Genomic DNA, 23,541 nt, shown 5'->3' with positions numbered 1-23,541 from the left:
AAGAAGAAAAACAATTTGGATGTGAATGGCTTTGTTTGTAAATCATTTGTTCAATCAATTAATTATTTTTTAAATAAATTTGTGTATTAGAAGATTAAATAATTCTAAATTGAAATAAACAAATGTCTATTTAATGTTTAGATATCATATTATCTATATTATCTGCCAATTATTTGTTGTAGCAATTGTTTACCAGCAGTTAATACGAAAACAACATATGTCATACTCTAATATCCCAAGTTTCCAAACTCAGCATTCAAACTCTTTCTTTGTCATTTTTGTAGATGGTAATCAAATATCAGACTGTGTTCCAAAAGCAGTCTGTTTTGATAAAGGCCACATGGTGAGGCACAGAAAGCTCTGTAAGTCTGCTTTGAGACCACAGACTAAAAACTGTTATGCAGACCAGCTGGAGAAAACACCAACATCAACAACATGACTGACTGCATAAAGGAATACATTAACTTCTGCATGGACACTGTATTTACAGTTAGGCAAGTACATGACTGACCACATGAAGAATTACATCAACTTCTGAATGTCAAGTCAAGTCAAGGAAAAAAAGAAGAGTGCATTGTTTTTCTAATATCAACTCTGGATTACCCAGGGCCTGAAACGGAAAAAGGACGCTTTAAGGCAAAATGACAAGGGAAAACTAAGGAATGTGATTGAAGAGTTGTAGGTGAAACTGAGGGAGAAGCCTACAAAGGTTAGGCTTAAGCCAGGGGTGTCCAATCTTCTCCACAAAAGACCAGTGTGGGTGCAGGTATTTATTTCAACCAATCTAGGGTCACACCTGATAGTCATTGAAAATGAAAATCTTAAAATTTAAACAGATGGAATTTGGTGTGGGCTTGGTTGGAATGAAAATCAGGCCTTTGTGGACAACTCTGGTTTAAGCAAAAAATACTAGGGTGAAATGGTCTGGCATGTTTCAGATTACCTCACCTCTTTTTCTGTGATACTCAAGGGTTTCACAACTTCCAATACCCCACCTATTTGCTACTCCTGGTCAAGTTAAAAGTTGTACCTCTTCCACCTGAGCCTTTATAAAGAGAATGTACCTAAGATGTCCTTCCTGGGTTCTGTTTCAAAGAATATAACTCCCTCTTTAATATTAAACCTAAGATCAGCTATTTTTATTTACCTCTTGCCTACCAACCACAGGTAGAAGTTGGTGTTCATATGCAACTGCATACCTTTTCAATCTGAACTGTAACAATGGCACAGTAAAAATCAACAGAAAAGTGGACTTGTCCATGAACTTCTGGGGCACTAACAACTCGTTGACAGACCCTGCCTATCAGAGTGCCTGCTGAGCAGCACTAGCGCAAAAAAGGGAATGGTGCTTTTCCTCTTTCTTTTCACCCTGCACACTGCAGACTTTCACCTTCCTTTGCCACCTTCAGAAATTCTCTGATAAACTTGCCGGATTTGTTGGTCAGGCTGACAACGTTGTTCCATCATCTGGCTCAACTAAGAATGCTGCTCTATGTTCCTAGTTGCCTCAGTGTAGCACTCCTCCAAATTTTTGTCCACTTGGGATGCTTTCCAGATTGGACTGTTCTGCCTTATTGCTATGGAAGGTTACATCACATATCTGCCACCACAGGAACGACTGTAGCACGATGGACATGGTGATTATTATGGAGAATTATGTCACTTATCCACTTATGGTGTCCAACCTGAATGAATCCACATTTTTATACCATCTATATACTCTGTCAGCCATTGTGGAATAAAAAAAATAAACAGTTATTTAATCCGCACAAATATATTTGAGCTTGGGCAGTTTGCTATAGATGAAGGTTGCAAGCTCTGACTAGTGCGCTGTCTGGCCACAAAGATTGTGAAATCAAAAGACGTGAAAATGCAGATGTAGTTAGAATCCTTATAGGGGGTCTTGCCGTGGCAAAATCGCAATCTGATTGGTTAAAGCAACTGCCTCAAGCAATGGATGGATGGAATGGATTCTAAGCTACTCTATGCAACACCTGCAATGTTTACAGTGATGGCTTAACCTAGACAGATAACAGTGATCCCGGCAATACGTGATGTGATGGCTGAAATCTGATTGGGTAGAAACTCAACCCAAAAATCCCTTGTAGCAGTACACCTGAGTGAAACACTATGAAATTAAGAGAATAGACTATTGGTAATAATTTAATATAAATTTATGGACACAAATATATTGAAACACAAGTAAGTGATTCTGATAGAGTTTAGGCCAGCAGAGAAGCCCTTGCTGGCCCCGATGGCCCACCACTGGACATATTGCCATGTTATTAGCACTAGTATCTAGGTCTCAGTGTGCTCTGTGTCTCTCATTTGTCTTCTCTCCATGCTTCATATTTCCTGTGTCTTGTTATTTTCAGTTTTGTGCTATGGATGTTTTGCACAGTAAATACATTTTACTGCTCATGCATCCGCCTTCCTTGTTATTACCTGACAATGAGAGACTGATAAACTCCTACAGAAGTTATCATTATGAAAATTACACATGCTTTTAGAAGCTGGTGCGGACCACACAATTGTTACTTTGGCTCTGTTAAACAAAGTACAGGTGAATGTACTTGTTTAGCTTGACAATCTATGGATCTGCACCAAATGCAAACCAGCTCTACCAGAAAAATACCAGAAAAAAGAAAACCAGCATTTCAGAAATGTTTAAAAGATCTGGAAATAATGTTTAGTTAAATTTGGGTTTCCACAAACATTTCCACAAGAGTTTACTAAAAGATTGATCAATGAGGCACAATGGATTTGTGTTTAGCCATGTTTTAACAAAATGAGTTAAGCCATGTTTTAACAAAATGAGCTATGAGGGGAAATTCCCATAAATGCTTATCGAATAGAAAAAAGTGCAAAATGTTTGTGATTGCTTCTGCTGTATTCTAGGTGTGGAAAAAAAAATTACCTATAACAGCCCAAATGTATAGATATGGAAATAAAATGGGCTTAAAATAAGCAATCACAAACACACACTCATAAACTCACACATCACTGACAACACTCTAGGCTAAACTATATTGTGCTACTCTAATAAGATGAAGACACTCCTGGGGTCTCTGTAGTGTTTGTGTGTAAACTCATTACAGGCAAAGTCTCAGCTGAAAGGGCACACACACTAAAATCTGATTTAAAGTCAGAGATAACGGATTTCCTGGGTGGCATCAGTCTGTTTTGTAAATTACCTGTCACTCCACAATTCCAATCTCTGCAAGCTCACAGCTGCTTTCTCCAGCTCTTTGTAGTCAATTCATAATCAGAGCTATATGTACATTAGCTACAAAAACGACAAGAACAAATAAAAAAAAACATAGCTGCAAAATATGCTCATGCACTGATGTTTTCATCTGAAATCATAAAATATATTAAGTCTTCTTCTTCTCTTTTCGGCTGCTCCCGTTAGGGGTCGCCACAGCGGTTCATCTGTCTCCACACTACCCTGTCCTCTACATCTGCCTCTTTCAAACCAACTACCTGCAGGCCTCCCCTTACCACATCCATATACCTCCTTCTTGGTTCTTCTCTTTTCCTACTTCAACTTCCTCATACAATACCATAACTCCTCTCTCGGCACCCTGTCATACGCTTTCTCTTAATCCACAAACACAGAATGCAACTCCTTCTTTCCTTCTCTATACTTCTCCACCAACATCCTCAAAGCAAATATCGTGTCCATAGTGCTCTTCCTTGGCATACTGTTGCTTATAGATGGTCACCTCTTCTCCCAGCCTGGCTTCCACTACTCTTTCCCATAACTTCATGGTGTAACTGATCAACTTTATTCCCCTGTAGTTACTGCAGTTCTGCACATCTTCCTTATTCTTAAAGATCAGTACCAGCACATTCCTTCTCCATTCTCTGTTCCTTTTCACTGGCGGCACAATTTAGTTTTTTGTGTATTTGTCTTACACTGTCTTGTGTTGTCTTGCAATGTCTGTCTTGCACTGTTTGCACCAGGTTGCACACGATGCAATTTATGTGGCGAGGACACTTACTAGTCCTCACCTCTGTGTTTTTTTGTTATGTAGCTTTATGTTGTAAATGTAACACCAGGGTTCTGGAGGAACGTTGTTTTATTTCACTGTGTACTGAGTCAGCTATATATGGTTGAAATGACAATTGACTTGACTTGACTTTCATTTCTCCGGCATCCTCTCACCTTCCAGAATCTTGTTAACAATCTTGTCCACTGCGATCACTCTTAAACATTTCCACGCTTCCTCCCTCTTCACCTTCTGACGCATCTCCTTCTACTCCTGCCTACTATTCTCATCTCTCTGCCGATCCCAATTCTGTTTTGCCAACCTCTTTCTCCTTATGCTTTTCTGCACTTCCTTATTTCACCACAACCTCTCTTTGTCTTTCTTTTTCTTTCCAGATGTCACATCAAGAACCTTTCTAGCTGTCTCCCTTAACACTTCTGCAGTAGATGTCCAATCATCCAGCACCTCTTTACCACCACCGAGCCCCTGTCTGACCTCTTCTCTAAATCTCACACTACAGTTTTCCTCCTTTAGTTTCCACCATCTTATTCTTTTAGTTTTCACTCTCCTCCTCATCTTTTTTTTACCTCCAACGCCATCCTACAGACCACCATCCGATGCTGTCTAGCTACACTGTCCCCTGCCAACACAATCACTTTCAGGTGCATCTCCTACATAGAACATAGTCCACCTGTGTGCACCGTCTTATACATCATCATAAAATATTTAGGTCTTGATTACTGTTCCAGAGACACAATTAGTAGATCACATGTTGTATGTATTGTATGGTGAAGTCAGTTCCAAAAGAAATGTCTGGGTTCTTGGGATTTCTGCGGTTTCCTTTCCATTGGGTCTTTAAAAATAAAACTAAATAAATAAATAAAAATGGCCACCGGGCAGAGAGTAGCATGACTCAATAACTGAGTCAGTGTAATTACCATGATCTTCAGAGCAGCAGAGTTTCACTCGTTTAACACATCCACATGGGAGCATTTACAGCTGAGTGCCTTATAATGGCAAGTCATTAGATTTCTAAAATTCCAACAATTTCTTCACCTGAATGCAAATGTCAATCTCTCTCTATTTCTCACACAAGTACACACAAATACATGTGGCTTGTCAGGGTTAGAGCTTGTTGTGTCATGCCTGTATCAGTCCTAATTGGGTTGAATAAAAATCCTTTGGGAAATTACAGGAAGTGGACATAAAGTGTGTCATGCTGCCATCATCACAATCACATTAAGCAGTAAATAGATGATTTCAGTGTTTCTCATGCACTTGTGTACTACAGTTTTAGAAGAATAAAGAGAGGACAAGAGTTTCACTTCAGTTGCATACACACGCATACGCATACACTTTCTCTTTGTGTGTGGTGATCAGTCAGCAGTAAGATTAGCTGTTCTGCTTAAGGATGATTGTTTCATGGGCGGATGCTGATGCTACTGATTTACACACCAGCTGTCTTTCTTTCTCTCTCTCTCTCTCTCTCTCTCTCTCTCTCTCTCTCTCTCTCTCTCTCTGTGTGTCTCCCTTAAACTTTGTATGTATTATATATTCAGTTTCATTTTTAAGAAATTATAACAATAAAAAAACAGTTCCAAAAAATTGCTATGGGTGTGTCACACCTAAAAAATGATTGACAGCAGTGTCCTCATGGCAATGGTACAAGAAAAACCTGTAGAAACGATGTGCAGTGAACGCTGTTAGAATGTGTACTTCCAGTTTTTTTATTCCTGTGCAAATAATAAAATTATTTATACTAGGTGTACATGTAGACACACACACACGCACACACATACAGTACAAATTTTACTCCTGCTGGAACGCCTTGAGACATTTATTAAGGACTTAAACCAGTCATGGATTGCAGAATTCACATTCAGGCTCCTAACAGTAGCTCTCCAAAGGCTTTGATTTTTCGTTCCTAGTAAGCAATTAGGACTTTTAAACCCATGAACCAATTTCAGAACACTGTGGTTTGTCTAGAATAAATGGATCAGTTTTATTTCAACAGGAAAAGTTTAGTACCACACATGATTCTATAATTAGATGGTGCAGATCGCCAAAAAAGCCTGCATGTCATTCTGAGGAAATATTGTAAAAAACACAGCCAACAACCAAAAGAGTTTATAGACGTTTAGAAATTAAGGACAACATGATCGGGAACGTGCCTCAGCAGTGTGAAAAAGGTCATTGCCGATATATTTATATATTTGAGGTGTAAACTCTGGTTCATTTTGTACCATACAGAGGTGTGAGAAAGGCTCTGAAGGTCAGCACTCATCTGCACAAAGGGGTTGCATTTATTATTAATACATATATAGGCTTCTTGAAGTTGGAGGCAAGGTGTGTGGTATATTTTTTAAGAGAAATAATAATATGAATAGCTGACCTTTACTGACATTGCACCCATTTTATGTTTTTTTATCTTGAATTGTTTTTGTGTCCCTTCTTAATTAGCTCCACAAGTTTATTTCTGTTGTGTGTGAAATTCATTGGAATGTGGAAGACTGTGCCATGTTTATTACGTGTGGAAATGCAACACTTTCAGGTGTGTCCCGACTGACAACTACCAGTGCATAATTCGTCAGTGGCAATCAAACATTCTGACTTCACTCTGAAGATCTGGAGAGACACATGCCATTGGAATAAAATAGGAACCCACTAAGCCTGCCTGGGTGTGAGGGGAAACATTTAGCAAATACCACGTTTTTGGCATGTTTCTGGTAGGTGGGAGAAAACCAGTCATTTACATTTGCGGCATTTAGCAGACGCCCTTATCCAGAGCAACGTACAAAAGTGACAACTCTAAAGAAAACCCAGGAAGAGCATGCACAAACAGCTCAAAATGTAAAATATGGTAAATAGGCCTTAATAAGGTTTCCTGACATATTTTTTTTCTTTGAATTATATGGTTTTGTGGAACTCTTCGGAAACAACTCGGATGTAAAATAATTAATCAACTACCAACGCATACCCATCAGTGGCTTCATTCAACATTTTGGCTTCGCTAAAAGAAGTTTAATAATGACCACTGTGTGCTTTTCAAAGCAACAAGAGAGTGACAGTAAATGGAATTCTAATACATTTTCTCTCCTTACAATCTTATACCGTACACAAAACAACATTATCTGTGATCTTCATAATATGCTGCTCTAGTCTGTATAATATAATTTTTTTCTCCAGAGCTACAGAATGAACCTTTCCAAGAAACGACAGCTGATGTAATTCACTGCATTGCACACTCTCCAAACTAGACATTTATGTGTTAGTATAGGTGATAATAATGACCCTTCCAGGTCTCACAAAAATGAAATTTTTTCTCAATCTTTTTATCTGTTCATATCCAAATTGGAATTAATTTATAAAAGAATACTTCTGTACAATTCATTACAGAATGAATTTATAACTACAACCCCAATTCTAAAAAAGTTGGGGTGTTGTAAAATGTAATTTAAATAAGAATGCAATGATTTAAAAAATCTCATGAATCCATTTTTTATTCACAATATAACAAACAAACAAAAAAACATGTTTAAGCTGGGAATATATAAAATTTAAGGAAAAAAAATAAGATAATTTTGAATTTGATAGCTGCAAAACAGGTCTCAAAAAAGTTGGGACAGGGTCATGTTTACACTGCATCACATCTTCTGTCCATTTACAACTGAGGAGACCAGTTGCTGAAGTTTTGGAAAAGGAATGTTGTCCCAAAAGAGTCTAATACAGGATTCTAACTGCAGTTCTGATTGTCCTTAGTTGTATTTTTTATTTCATAATGGGCCAAATGTTTTCAAATGGTGAAAGGTCAAGACTGCAGTCTGGCCAGTTCAGCACCTGGACTCTTCTACTAAGTAATACTATTACTATTACTATTGTGATAGATGCAGTATGCAGTTCTTCCACAATTTGTAGACACAGTCTTTCACAGATTGGTAATGCTCTGCCCTTCTTTAATGCTTCTTTAAGATACACTGTTTATACCCAATTATCTTACTGACCTGTTGTCAATTAACCTCATTAGTTGCAAAATGTTTCTCCAAATGTTTAATTTTAATAACACTTCCAGACTGGTGTTGCCATGTCCCAACTTTTTTGAGATGTGTTGCAGCCATCAAATTTAAAATTACCTTATTTTTCTCTTAAAATGGTATATATTACAAGTTGAAAAAAAATAATAAATTGGTTTATGCAATATGCAAATCATTGCATTCTGTTTTTATTCACATTTTACACATTTGGAATATATATATATATTTGATCTGTGTGGAGGAGTGGGCCAAAATCCCTCCTGCAGTGTGTACAAACCTGGTGAAAAACTACAGGAAACGTTTGACCTCTGTAATTGCAAACAAAGGCTACTGTACAAATATTAACGTTGACTTTCTCAGGTGTTCAAATATTTATTTGCAGCTGTATCATACAAATAAATAGTTAAAAAATCATATATTGTGATTTCTGGATTTTTTTTTATAGATTATGTCTCTCACAGTGGACATGCACCTACGATGACAATTTCAGACCCCTCCATGATTTCTAAGTGGGAGAACTTGCAAAATAGCAGGGTGTTCAAATACTTATTTTCCTCACTGTATATATAAACTGCACGGCTAGCCACTGTAATATTGCCAAAATTGTTGTTCAGATATTCAAATTTTATTTAGAATTTAGAATTTTATTAGTAATTACGCACTAGAATCATCATAATCACTTTTCAGGAAGACGTAAGGGACTGCAAGATGCCTTATACAGAGAGCGAGAAAGAGAGAGGGGGCAGGTAATTACAGTAGTCTGGCTCCCAATCCCACGTCTCAACATGCTGAGAAAATTGCATTGTTTCTTCTTTAACCCACCTTCACATCCTTTTCAGAGAATTACACATGTCTACACACAGCACAGGGAGAGCACTTCCACATAATCATGCTCAACACTACGCACCAAATCCATACATTTCCTTCTGTAATAATGCTCTTCAGCTTTCTGATAGACAGGTCTTGTCATTTATGTCTTGCTTGACTGTTAGAAAGCAATATGCACTTAAGAACGTATAAGGGGAAAACATGATATAAAATTGTGCAAAGAAATATATTGAACTTATATATCTTGGATTTTTTTTTTTTTTACAGTATATGCTAAACCTTTTCAAACTCCAGTGTGTGTGTTGAGATTGGGTTATGTTGTGTTGCACTGCTGCTAAAATCTTAGTAAAATTTGACATTAAGACACACTGACAGCTCCTGGAATTGGCTAATACACGTTTGTTGACTAGCCTTTTAGCTTATGGTGATAAAATTCAAAAGAATTTAAACCCAAAATGGCTTGAATTTGAGAAGAACACTTCAGATGTAAGTATGAAAACTACATGTTTGGACAAACACCCAAACAGTAATTTGAAATAGCTTAGATTTCTATATTTAATGTTACATGCTAGTAATCAATGCACAATAACTTCCTAGCTGTCAAGCTTCTAGACTTGTTATTTTGAGTGTTGCCTGCTGGCCACAGTATTAATGCCTCATTCCCTTGTGTTTATTTATAGATTTCTAGTTTTAAAAATGACCCTATTTTTTTGTTTCTTGCTGAAATGTTTGTTAATGCTAAAGCCTCCTCTCCCTGTCTTGAGTAAAGTACTTATAAATTTATCTGCTGGATATATTATATTATATTTATATTGACAACATTTGGCAGACACCCTTATCCAGACGAATTTGCAACTTTCCGTTTTAACTGAGCAGCTGAGGGTTAAAGGCCTTTCTCAAGAGCCCGGGAGTGGCAGTTTGGTCCTGCTGGGATTTAAATTACGACCTTTCAATCAGAGCTACCAGTTCCTGAGCTGAGCTGCCATTTTCTTTGGTATTGCCTTCCTGTTTCCGCCTGAAATTTTATTTTCAACTTTTGCTTAAAGACCCAGTCTGGTTTTTTATTTTGTGTGTTGTCAGTTATATTTTTTTTAATTTGAGTTAGATATGTGTATAACCATTTTTTCCCTTTTATTGGAATTGCCTGTGTCTCACAAATACAGTGTCTGACTCAAACGACAATTTGGTTTTGACTGTGACATTGTATTGCTTCTGCTGAAGAGGTTTTAGCAATTAACATTAGCTCACTAGCATTCAATCTGCTTGGTATAATTACACGACGGGGGCAAAGTCATTTGGCTCTGCAAACTTAACCGAGAGCGCTGTGTTGGCTTGTAGGAATGTTACATCTGCTCCTGCTGATGACATGCTTTACCATCTGACTGAGATGTTTGCAACACTCCACGTCAAACAAGTGAGCAACTTGCCCTGTTTTCGTAGAGGATTTTTTCCACACTCTTAGCTAACGCCCCATTCCAAGCTGAGCTTAATCACCAGGGGGATCAGGCGAGATTAATTCCCTACATCATCATTTTGATTTAATAATTGCCACCAATGTTAATTAGCAAAAGCCTAGTCAGACTATTATAGTTTATATTTATTTATTTATTTATTTATTTATTTATTTATTTATTTATTTATCTTAGACAGACTGTTGCAGTATAATCCTTCAATTGTACCCTGAACTACAAATCTCTTGCTGCTCCAGATTGCACTTTCCAACATCAAGTGCTATTTGACTGCGCTTTTGCCTAGGATCACAATGCCTGATTGTTGTTCACCTGCAGTCCACAGACACGTCCAATGAAATTTCATGGGGTCATCTAATAAACTCCACATGACCCACTAAAACAGCAAAGGCCTGAAGACGGCCGCCGAGGGGAACATTGGGATGCAGCGCACAAACGCAGCACCTGCAATCGCCACCGGGTTTAGAAAAAAACAGAAAGCTGTCCCTTGAGCTAATAGCAGCAGCTGGGTGAAACGATTGCTTTGCAGAGCTGACAAAAACCCGAATCAGCTCCTCCAATCAGCTTGGAGCATGAGAGATGCTGTGGGAAAGGAAGGCAGGTCAGGAAGGTTAGAAGCAGAAGGCAAAATCAAAATCAATTCTCATCATCTCCAAGCTGCTGCTGCTGCTGCTGCTGTGTGTGTGTGTGTGTGTGTGTGTGTGTGTGTGTGTGTGTGTGTGTGTGTGTGTGTGTGTGTGTTGTGTGTGTGTGTGTGCATGAAGATTAAGGACTCTACCTGTACAGATGGTGCCGTTACCCATGAATCCTGGCTTGCAGGTGCACAGGTGGCCGTGGATGGTGTTAGTGCAGATGGCATTCTCATCACATAAGCTCTGACCGCTCACACACTCGTCACGCTCTGAAAGTAAATGGACAGTGTGTGTTTGTGTGTTAGTGTGTGAGACAGATACAGAACAATGTTTTTTAAAAACCCCTAAGGTGTTTTTTTTTTTTGTTTGTTTTTGATTAGTCTTGTGCTTTCTGTGAAATCCATAAATCATTAACTGTGTCAGCTCATTAATTTTGGCACCCTGCTGGAGCTATATATATATATATATATATATATATATATATATATATATATATATATATATATATATATATATATATATATATATATAGTATATACACAATTACAAGCACAAGCATTTAACTAGAGTATGGGATTCATGGGAACTAGATAAAAGATAATCTATTATATTTATCCACTTAAAAGATAAATACACAAGTACATTAGTTTGTTTTCATGTTTCTGATGAATGCTGCTTCATTCCTATTGGTCAAAAATAAGTTTGTGAGTTGTGGGTTTTTTTTGTTTTTTTTTTTGTAGCAGTGCGGTTTGGAGACAGATGATCCTGTATTCTGTATTATTAAAATAACATGGGCACTTGTATGGGAAGAGGGTCAGCATGATCAGATTTGAATTCGTTTTTCAAAGACTGGAATGAGTCGACCAGTGTCAGTGCTTTGCAAATGTTAACTTTGAGTCTTATTCATTTCCAAAATAAAGAGATAACTGAGAGCATTGTCATAGTTTCTGTAATTGAAATAAAATAAACTTTAATAAACTGTCACTGATGGCAAACTACTGTAGTATACAGGTCAAAAAAGACTATTAGGATGTGTTATTGGAAAATAATCAATATCAGGGTAGCCACATCATAGGACCACACTGCCATTGATTTATTTTTTATGGTTGTGTTTTATTCTTATTTATTGTGATCACATATTATTATTATAAACTTTTTTTTCTTTACCACAGCAAAAATAATTCAAAACAAGAATATAGTCAACCAGTTTAGATCAGTCTAAGGTCTAATGAAATAAAAAAAAAAAGGACATACTGTACATTTTTAGCCCACCCTTAAGCACATAACACCCGTTTCCATTTTTTTTCCAGCAGGAGTGTGTTTTAATTGAGCCCTGTTGGATGTGACCTGCAGTAGGAGGAGATAAGGTGGCCTTCATAACCGATTACTGCTAATGGAAATTAGCCTAATAAATATTTCAAAGACGTTCACCCAAACATGAAATTAGCATCACCCACACTGCGTGCCCTCTGTTTTGCTTGTGTACAAGAACTTTATCTCCTATTTATTTGTTTGTATGTGTGTTGGCTGTACAGTGAACTGGTGAACAGTGTGGTTAGCATGCTTGTCAGTTTTTGAACAGTATAATGAATAAAGAACAGTAAAATCATTTGTATGACACTGCAAAAACATGAGCCCCACAGTGTGCAAACTCAATTCATAAGTTTTATATAATGACATTTTTCTGTGAGGTTTTTGCCTGTTTAGCATTTTTGGAAGGAGTCTCCAGAATCAGTGCTCTGTAACAGGTAGAAGATGTTTATTTATGTATTCAGTTTTCTGAATAAAAGAGCAAAAGGCTGGATGGAAACTGGAAGTGATTACAGGAAGCATTTTCATGGATGTTCCAACAAATATATATAAAAATATTCTTTAATTTATTTGATACATTTTATTTGAACAGAAATAATTTCTACACTTGCTCTCATTCTCCTGCATGTTGTAACAGTATTGTTTATTACAAATTTGTCTTTTTTGCACATAGTGATTATCAGCAGCATGCCTCCTCGTAATAAAACAATGTCATTCATTTTCGATAAGCTCTCATGAGCACACTTCCTAAGAGACTTAATCACATTTTTTTTCTTTTTTATAGATAAGGAAAAATTAACTTATTAGCGTTGACGCTGTTCATCAATATGCAAAAAGACGTCTTAATCCTGACTAATGCATTCCTTACTTAATTAATGCCTCCTGCTTATTGAGCCCTTAAGCAGATTGAACACAGTGTGTGTGAGTGCGTGTGCGTGCGTTTATGGCTTGAGGAAGCGAATTTCACAAGAGTCGATACAATGTGTAATTTGTAAGAGGGACACTGGAGCTGAGATAGTGGCACACTAATTAGGGTTTCAAGCTCAGACCTCAGGATTTAAATTCCAATTAGCCCAAATTTACTAAATGCCTCTCATGACACCTGAAAATTTTAATAAAATAAAGGACATTGTCTTCAGGGTTTTTTTTGTTTTTCTTTATGAAACAGCAGCATATTTCACCTGTGCCATATTTAACATACACTACATTAGCATTTAAGTATTACAGTATTTATAATTAAATGACCGATTAAAAGCAAGAGGTGCAACTGCCTCAAACAAAAGAGTAGAACAAGGACAGGAAATGAGGTAATGAAACAAAGAACTTCCAGAACTCATCTCTTTATCCGCAGTGCAATTATTGAAAGCTAATCCAAGGAGCTCGAACATGAACATTATCATGTCACTTAGGTTTATATACTGTATACAGTGTGCTTTTAAGTTGAATAATAGCATAGTGCAATAAACTACTTCCTACATCCTGTATTATCTTTCTACATCCACAGTTAAACCCACAGTGCATTAGATTTACAAGAATCCTACAACAATTGGGATTCTTCTAAACTTTCGCTGTTGGCCTAATTTTCAGAAACTCCCGCAGTAATCTGAACTAAATCTCTTGTTATTTCCACTTACAGTGCCTGCAAAAGGTTCGGAAGCACCTAGTATTCGATCATTTTGGAATTTATATGCAGCAAACTATATTTTTGATATTATTTTGGTCGAAGTAAATCTTCATACCGTTAAATTACCTTTAACGGTATGAAGATTTACTTCGACCAAAATAATCTCAAAAAGTCCAGATGTTAAACTTGATTTTCAATGAAAAATCCTCCCTCAGTATGAATAACAGTTTGCACAAACTCAGGATCTGGACAGTAAGTTTCTCAAAACATTCATCTGAAATACTTTGCCCTGCCTCTTGTAAATCTCTTGATCTGTTGACTAGCAAAGAAATGCTGTTCTTCGCTAGTTGGATAGCTCTTTCTGATCTTGTGATTCAGTTCATCCTAGAGCATTTTTGATAGGATTTAGGTGCAATGACTAAGCAGGCCATTCCATGATCGATAACACCCCAGCTGAATGTCTGCTCTCTCATGGTGAAGTTGGTCCCAATTAGCCACAGTCCAGATGGAATTGCATGGTGTTGAAGTATGAAATGGTAGCCATGTTTTTGTCTATTATGCTAAAATATTAAGATATCAAAATAAAAATAGCCTTATAATAGTTTGTACACAGAAATTAGACATAAAAATGATACATTTGTCAAAAATGTGTAAATTATAAGTACATTATTGAAACTACAATTTACTGTATAGGACGCTTTATGAAGTACAGGCTTCAGTACTTTCTCAATGTCTGCAATCACTTTCTGTTTTTAAATGAAGAGCTCTACTTCTTCAGCAAGCACTTAACAGGGCATTAAATTGCTTTGCTGTTGAACTAACTCTTCTCTAACAGGATTTCTGCTTAATGGTCTCTTTCCCCTCATGTGAGTATTTTACACATACACTGCTCTTTTGTAAGTCTGAATAAATGCTGCAAATGTTAACGGACTGTATCAAAATTGTATTTTAATGTAATAATGCATTAATTTTAAAGTCATTACTGCATTGACCAAATTATGGTGTGTTTTAATGTTAAAAGAATAAACAGAAACTTGGAATTCAAGAATCTTAATTTGCAACTTTTTCAAATAAGAAAACAAGAAGTTTATGACAAAATGGACACTTTGGATTCTCTTAAAATGCCTGAAAGTGTGCTGCCTATAGAGTGTGAAAATGTTTGCAATATAATACATTTCTGTCCTTTAATTTCCAAGTTTTTGAGAATTTACTCACAGCAATATTGGCGAAGAGCTCAATCACTCTTTCCCAGGTTGTTGTCACTTATGTAATGAGGTGTCTCAATGAACACACTCACCTTACGCTGAAAAGTATCAACTAGTATCAAGAAAATGAAAACCCCAAGTAATAGAAAGGTTGTGTCAAATATAAATAATAAATGATCAAATATGATTTCTAAACCATATATATTCATATATATTAAAAAATGTCTAATGGAAGTCAATATATATTCATACATAGTTATATAAACTAACCAGTAATAGATTCGAAATGTCTCCAGTTTTAGCTAGAAGCTGGGTATTTGTGGCATACAAGGAGCAGTTTATCCTCTTAACAGTGCCTAAAAATGGATCCTCAAAAGCTGCACAAATTCTGCATGACCACTGTGCCTCCTGCTTGAGATTAGTGAATTAGGCAGTAAATGGGGCGATTTCCCTCTCAGAAGGCCTGCCATTATACCACTTACATCCTCCTTACCCCAATCATACTGCTGTGTGTTCTGACTCGTAAACAATGTAGTAATTCCTTAAAGCAAACAAAGGCAGTGTTAATATTAAATGGCCAGTTACATAAATGCCACACACAAAAATCAGTATTATATTAAAATATTAAAGGATAAAAAAGTCTAAAACAAAAGAAACAAAATCAAATCTCATTTGTTTATGTAAGCTGAGAGTTAGTTAGGAAAAATGCTGTACTCAGCCAGAAAAGATGGAGGACATGATCAATGTGTATGGTAGACAGTGCCTTTGATAACATTAGTACCATGCTTGCAATAACAGCATTAGCAATGCTATTACACAGAATTGTTTTTGAAAGCAGTCACATCCCTGAACATAGAAACAGATTGGTATTATAGGGTTTGCGTGCAAACTTTTTGACACAGTGGCACAAAAGTGGAGTAAGGGAACTTTACCAAAAAATATATATATAATTTGAATAAAAAAAATGTCAGATGTAGATCATGTATCTACTGAACACCAGTATAGATACCATTAAGCCTCACGATCCACATGTCGCCAAAAGGTGTTCTATTGGTCCTGAATGGTATTAGACCTAAAGTGACGCCAACAGAAGTCAACAAATTCTGAGGGTTTCTATTTTTTTTGCCCTCCTTACCCAACTTCACAACCACCAAACACAACCCACCTCAAAAAAAAAAAAATTAAAATAATAAAATAATAAAAAACCCAAACGACAACCAACCACCGCACAAAAAAAAAAACACACCCAAACACATCCCCCACACCACAAACCAGCCCACCGCACCCAGCCCACTAAAAACACCCGACACCACGACCACACCCAACCAGACCACAAACTTCCCCACCACCAGAAAAAACACCCCCACACACCACACTAGACATTGATCTTTGTCAGGTTGATGAATCTCATAAGACACTGCTCTCATCTTGCATACAGCGTAGGGTCTTTGCCAATTCATCAGCAGTTTGTTTTTGATGTAGGAGCAGTAACAATAACTTTGGTCCAGGTTGCAACTCTCCAGTTTTGACATGTAGGCCATACCTTTTTTTTATGCTTTCAGAGCCTGTCAGAGGTTCTCTTGGACCATCTCCCTGTAGCAATCCGGGTGGTTTCTTAAAACAAGAACATACTGGACAAAGCACTTCCCGCCAGCGCACAGTGACTCTGGAACTATATTGTCCGACCGCTGGTTTGCGCTCGGGTTGGCCAGCTGATTGGAGGAAGAGCAACGTGGAAGACCGATTACACAAACACTGGCAAACACCTGAACACAGGTGAGTATTTAACAAACATAAAACAAAACAAAAGACGATGCCAAAAAATACATATTGTGTGTTTCAATATGTGTCTTTTATGCACATCGCAAATTACTGTCAAGGGATGGAAATGGAGTGGATATGTAGATATGTATGAGGGACCAGTATGCCAATGTGTGTGTGTGTGTGTGTGTGTGTGTGCGTGTGCGCACGTGTGTGTGTGTGTGTGTGTGTGTGTGTGTGTGTGTGTGTGTGTGTGTGTGTGTGTGTGTGTGTTGCATTAACCAACTGGGAGAGGTCATTTTGGCACCCCAACCATCATCTGTTAACCATTAAAACCACTGCCAAACAGTTTCCACTACACCATGTGTTTGTTTGCATCATTAAATCATTAGCATTATACCAAATAAACCAGTGTAGAAACTCATTGGAATCTGAAGGCTTGATGGCCTCCCAGTGGTCCATACTGGTGTCCAGTTAGATACCAAAATGTGATCTATAAGACCAAAAATGTTTCATTACACCTAAATGGTATCAGACATAAGATACCAATAGAATACCAATAGAAAGCAATACGTTTCCAGTAGAGACCCAAGGACCAGTACAATTTCCATTTTAACCATTACAATCCCCATTAAAACCTTTAAATGTATTACAAATTTGATTGTTTCAGTTGTATCTTTTTTTTTCAGAAGGAACTTTATAGGTAATGTGTATAATGTTAAGTTTTTAATTAATCTAATAGCTATAATATAATTAAAATAAACCACAGAAGAACAAAAAAAAAATTCCTTAAATTTTTTTAACCCAAGCATCCAGTATTTTAAATAAACATGAGCTCTCTCATTTGTTTTATGCCATTAACCCTTCTGTTACCCTAAAATCTGAGTCTGAACATTATTTTTCCCCGAACTAGGATCAATTTGTCCCCAGCAACTCAAACCTGCAGAATATGATAAACTAAATTAAAAAAGTTTGTCACAGGTCATTTGTCTTTTTTGCTACTTGAATAGTCCTTTAAATAATAATGTTTCCCCTCCACCCATGACACAGGAAATATTACATTTCTCGAGGGAATTTCGATTCCTCCAACCCCCATGTCATGTGAACTGATGATGCAAAATGTGTAGAGGACCCTGAAAATATTTTTTGTTAGCCGAGTTGTCCCCGTTAAATTAAGAAAAGTTATTAAATCAAAATAAATAAATGATGGTGTCAGTTATGTATTTACTGACATTAAACATTGAATGAGATCAAATCAACCCATTAGATAATAGGGTTAATGCTGTTCCACAGAAATACAGACGTGATGCAGACAAGGCACAGACATGACAAAGAAGTAAAGCAGGCATGTCGCAGACAGAACACAGACTGTGATGGAGCTTTAATGTAAACATAACCCAAACATGACACGGCTGTACTTGTAATCATTGGTGTGCAGAGCTTAACTTGGTGAATAGTAAGACATAAAAGGAAATTACTTTATTTTTTTCACTCAGAGTAAACGGGTTAATCTATCTCCATTTAGTCGAGAATCTTCTGCTCCTGATGCTCTAACACCGATTTTATAAACTGCAAGATGCACATGAACAGCTGCACTTGTGATCGGGAGAGAATTGTCACACTCTGAGCCTTTGTGCCATTGAGCTCTCTATTCACTGCTCTAATAATTGGACGTAAATTTTAATTAAACGTTCATTCTCTCCGTGTCTGTGCAGGAACATGAGATGTTCCTCCTCCTTCAGTGCTGATGTTAAAAAAAACATGATGAAGTGTGCAAAATTTTAAACACTACAGTGGATGAGCTGGAGCTACGTAAAAAACCTGAACCAGCACTGTACAGTAGAGTGAAAAATATGTTCATATTCTCTTAGAAGTTTGTATCTCAACAGAGGAACTATTGGAAATAGTCGCTTTGGAAATATATCGCTTTGTATTACTATATTACGTTTTAATAAACTTTTCTTTTTTCGGCTGCTTTCATTTGGGATACAATTTTTTCTATTTAAAATTAACTACCTGCATGTCCTCCCTCACCACATACATATACCTCCTCCTTGGCCTTCTTTTTTTCCTCCTGCCTGGCAACTCCATTCTCAGCATTCTACCAATATACCCCATGTCCCTTCTCTACACATGTCCAAACCATCTCAATCGCACATGTCTCACTTTGTCTCCAAAACGTCCTAGATGCGCTGTCGCTCTAATAAACTCATTTCTAATCCTGTCCATCTTAGTCACTCCCAATGAAAATCTCAACATCTTCAGCTCTGCTACCTCCATCTGTCTTTTACTCAATGCCACTGTCTCTAATCCATACAACATCGCAGGTCTCAACACAGTCCTATAAACTTTCCCTTTCACTCTTGCAGTGCCCTTTTATCACAAATCACTCCTGCTATCACTCTTCTCCACCCATTCCACCCTGCCTGCACTCTTTTCTTCACTTCTCTATCACACTCTTCATTACTTTGCACTGTTGATCCCAGGTACTTAAACTCATCCACCTTCTTCACCTCTTCTCTCTGCAACCGCATCACTCCACTGCCCTCCCTCTTATTCACACACATATGTACTCTGTCTTACTCCTACTGACTTTCATTCCCCTTCTCTCCAGCGCATATCTCCACCTCTCCAGGCTCTTCTCACATTTATTTGCTTAATTACTTATTTTTATAATACTTAATATATTATTATTATTTATTTACTTATTTATTTATTTAAAATGAGTTCATCCAGTGATTTTTTTTTTCCCACTAGACACCAGTTCTGGTGACCAAAATGAATAATATTTGGGCTGGAGCTTTTGGAGGACCAGCAAGAACACTGTTTTCAGATTACTTGTAAACTCGTTGCAGGTTTACCTTGATAAATCTTTCAATCCATAAACTTGCCCGAACTTTCTGAGGCTGAGTAACATGTTTGAGGTTCACAGCACTCGCAGCAGTTATGTTTTCAATCGCATTCACAGCAGCAGTAAAACAGGGCATACTTCAGGCTTCATTAGACAATCAAACCAAGCTGATTCTTCTGACAGGCAGGAAAAACATACACTGTGTCTCAAATAATACGCTGTACACCGCTGCACTAAAAGTTAGTGTGGCAGCCAAGCTTAAAAAAAAAAGCTGGGATTTTGGTGTACAAAAATTGAATGCTTCCTTCATTAATGCACTTATGATTATCTCTGTTCACAAGCTTTTCCATCAAGTCACAGTTATATTTCAAAGCCAAGTTTCTGACATCCATAATAACCCATTTATCAGCATCACAAAGGAACCAATGCTTTCAAGGCTGAATGAGGCTCTGCCTTTATTTCTCAAAATTAAATATTTGGCTGAAAGCATTTGTTGCATTATGTATGGAGTATAATGGAGCCAGAGACTTGAATGTTGATATGTACTGTTCGTGGTTACATGCAGGACTCTATGCGTTCTGTGCCATTTGGACTCCACTATCCTGTACCAGCTGCGCTTTTTCCCAAGCACACCTCAGACTCTCTCTCTACATCAAAGGACTGCAGTGTGTGTGTTTGTGTGTATCACTCTTTCTCACACTCTGTATTAAACCCAAACGAGCTGTACTCCGGCTTCCGCCTCCATTTCATTTGCTCCCTGGCAATATTAGGGCTGTCAAAATTAACGTGTCAAGGCATATTCATTTTAACGGCACTCATTTTTTTTTATGCAGCACGCTTTTCTGTTTAACCATTTTTATTAAAAATCTTCATTAAAAAATATAAAGAGGCAAAATAAAAATCTTTTAGAAACACACTTTTATTTACAACATTCTTTCTTTACTCAGGTATTGAAATTACAAAAATAAAACAGCAAAACATAATTTTTAATCACTTAACATTTGTTTTACTGATACGGCAAGTCTCAAATCAAGCACCAAAATACCCTTGGACTGCAAGTAACGTGTGCACGTAAACTTGCATTACGAGCGATAACTTGCATTGCGAACATCAAGCATCACATGAACAACACAGGAATGGCTCATGCTCAGCTGAGACAATGGTTCTATCTCTCTCGCTGTGTAAAACAATGGGAGCTCAAATTCACGCTTATTTGTCCTCATTTGGCGTGTACAGGCGGCATTCGCGTAAACGCACTGTTTACTATAGTATTGTGACCACGTGTGTTTTCATTTAAGGAGATTCTCCTTTCAAGCAATAACCCTTCTTCTTCCCTCTCTCTTCTCTCCCTCCCTCACACCAGCCACGGCTCTTTTGAAAGTGTATGTTAATTTGTTTCATTTTTAAACTTTATATTGCTTATATAGCTTTATATTGTGTACAAATTAGTATTTGTTTCAGATACATTAGGGACAATAATTTGTACATAAAATACTATTAAAAATTATTTTGATATGAATATTTTTGGGTGTTTGGAATGGATTATCTGAGTTTACATTATTTCCTTAAACATACATTTGAATAAAGCATCCATATTTTTCCATGCCATTTGTCCAGTATTAAAAACTGTAATAGTATTAATTTATGGTACAATCAGAATAGATAAAAATGTGAATAATTTGCGATAAATCGTGAGATAACAACGACAATCATGCAATTAATCGCAATTAAAATATTTTTGACAGCCCTAGTATATATTCGGGGTGTAATGGTACACAAATTTTACAGTTCAGTATATACCTCAGTTCGGTTTTGAAGTCATTTGGTTTGATTCATTTTCAGTACAGTCAGGGGGAGAAATGCAAAACATAAAAATGCTTGTCATTTCTTTTATCAACGCAGTTTATTATTATTAACATTTGTGACCATCAACATTTGAACAGTTGCCTGCTTGTTTAAATAATATATCAAATAATATTTTTATAATAATAAAATGAAATAAATCTAATTAATGCAATATACTTTTTATTATATTGATTCAATTTAGTAATCAACTAAATTGGCACAAATTAAATTGATAAAATAAAATATATGGAAAAATTTAATGAAATAATTTGCATTTGTTGAACGCCATTTGGGTAATTGTGTGTGTTCTTTTTCTAAAGATATCATCTATTTTCAGTGGTCCCCAACCTTTTTTGCTCCACGATTAATGCCGGACAATATTTTCACGGCCCAGTTTATTGTCGGACAATATTTTCACGGACCGGCCTTCAAGGTGTGGCGGATAAATACAACAAAAAAAGAATTATACAACCGGCATAAAAACTAGTATTTTCTAAATATAATAATAAATGTGAATCCACTGTGTTGTGTTTTTTGTTTATTTTGCTAGCTTGGGGGTTTAAATTTATCGGTAATCTATTATGTGTTACCTGCTGAAGCAGCCCCTTTAAGAAAGTAGTGGATGGAGGTAAGACATGTGACCGAGGCAAGCATCTTGACATGCATCAAGAGTGAGTCAAAGACAGACAGGCGGAGAGAATCCGGTAATTTTCCAAAATAAAACATCATTAAGAGTCAGATAATAAATAAAACGGAAATAATGAAAGTTATGTATTCTTTCTGTGCGGCCCGGTACCAATTGACCCACGGACCGGTGGTTGGGGATCAGTATTACACTGATCTCTTAAACTCTTCTACTTATTTCAGCATACTTGAACAAATGTCTTCATTCCTTCCATCCTTCATGTTTCCATCCTTTATGTTCCTTTATATATATATTTAAACATGCAATATGACAGTGTAATATATATATGTTGTATGTTTGTTATATATATATATATATATATATATATATATATATATATATATATATATATATATATATATATATATATATATATATATATATATATATATATATATATATAGGAAAACATATTTCTTAACATTTCAAATCATATCATTTGCCCTGGCTTCACTTTAACTCGTCAATGTCACTTTACTTCACACCATGAACACGAGCAGTGCAGGCAGCTGGGAAAAGTTTTTAGTCTTATCCACTAAGGGCCGGTTGTAGCTGGAGGCTTTAGTTCCAGCCGAATAAAGCAAACATTTGATCGCTGATTGGAGGCCGAGCTTGATTAAACGAGTGGAATCAGGTGTGGCTCCGGCCCGGACGAAATAAAAAAGCTTGCGGTCACGCCAGCTCTGTGTGAATCAGGCTGACGATCCATGAGCTAAACGCTGCATTTGATCAGTCTATGAGCTTTTCATTTTCCCTGGGAATTTCAGATGCTTCAGCTGTGGACTAATTTACATACAATCTGTTTTATGTATGAGTTTTTTGAGCGTTGTATAATGGGGTTTAAGATATTTGTTTTATGTCAAAACCATAACTCTTGTTTGATGTAAAGAGACAACGTGAGGTGTATGATGACATGAATGAAAACCCTACACAGTCACTGTCTTGAATTCATAAGTGACAAAATTTATAAATAATATAAAGTATATAAAGACCACTGACTCACTGAGGAAAATGTCAACATAATGTAGCAAGACTTAACCTTTACATTAACCTTTAATACCAAAGATAGAAAGCGGCAATGTGAGAGCCAGGTGGTCTGGGTTTTCTGTTTTTGTGCCTCGTGTCACACATGTTAATGCAATCCACACCTTCTCACTTGTGATATTTTATATTAAAGTTTATAGTACACAAGTAAATGAACTGCAGATTTTAAATTGCCCCTAGGTGTGAAAGTGTGTGTGTGTATTTTGAAAGTGACATTTGATGAAAAGCCCACTCACAATTATAGCTTATCCTTTAGCATCAGC

At 36.7% G+C, this 23,541-nt stretch overlaps 1 protein-coding gene across 2 annotated transcripts in view; it reads right to left on the bottom strand.

Annotated features, from left to right (window-relative positions):
- Positions 1-23,541, bottom strand: part of LOC310735413 (protein kinase C-binding protein NELL1-like) — a 275,873-nt gene that overhangs the window by 60,337 nt on the left and 191,995 nt on the right. For both annotated transcript variants that reach the window (XM_083558150.1, XM_083558151.1), the window contains exon 14: positions 11,099-11,221. In XM_083558150.1, the coding sequence (XP_083414276.1) occupies positions 11,099-11,221 (123 nt within the window). The remainder of the gene's footprint in view (positions 1-11,098; positions 11,222-23,541) is intronic.

Source organism: Silurus aristotelis (genome assembly GCF_946808225.1).
Source record: "Silurus aristotelis genome assembly, chromosome: 13".
NCBI lineage: Eukaryota > Metazoa > Chordata > Actinopteri > Siluriformes > Siluridae > Silurus > Silurus aristotelis.
This window is presented reverse-complemented; position numbering and strand designations above follow the sequence as displayed.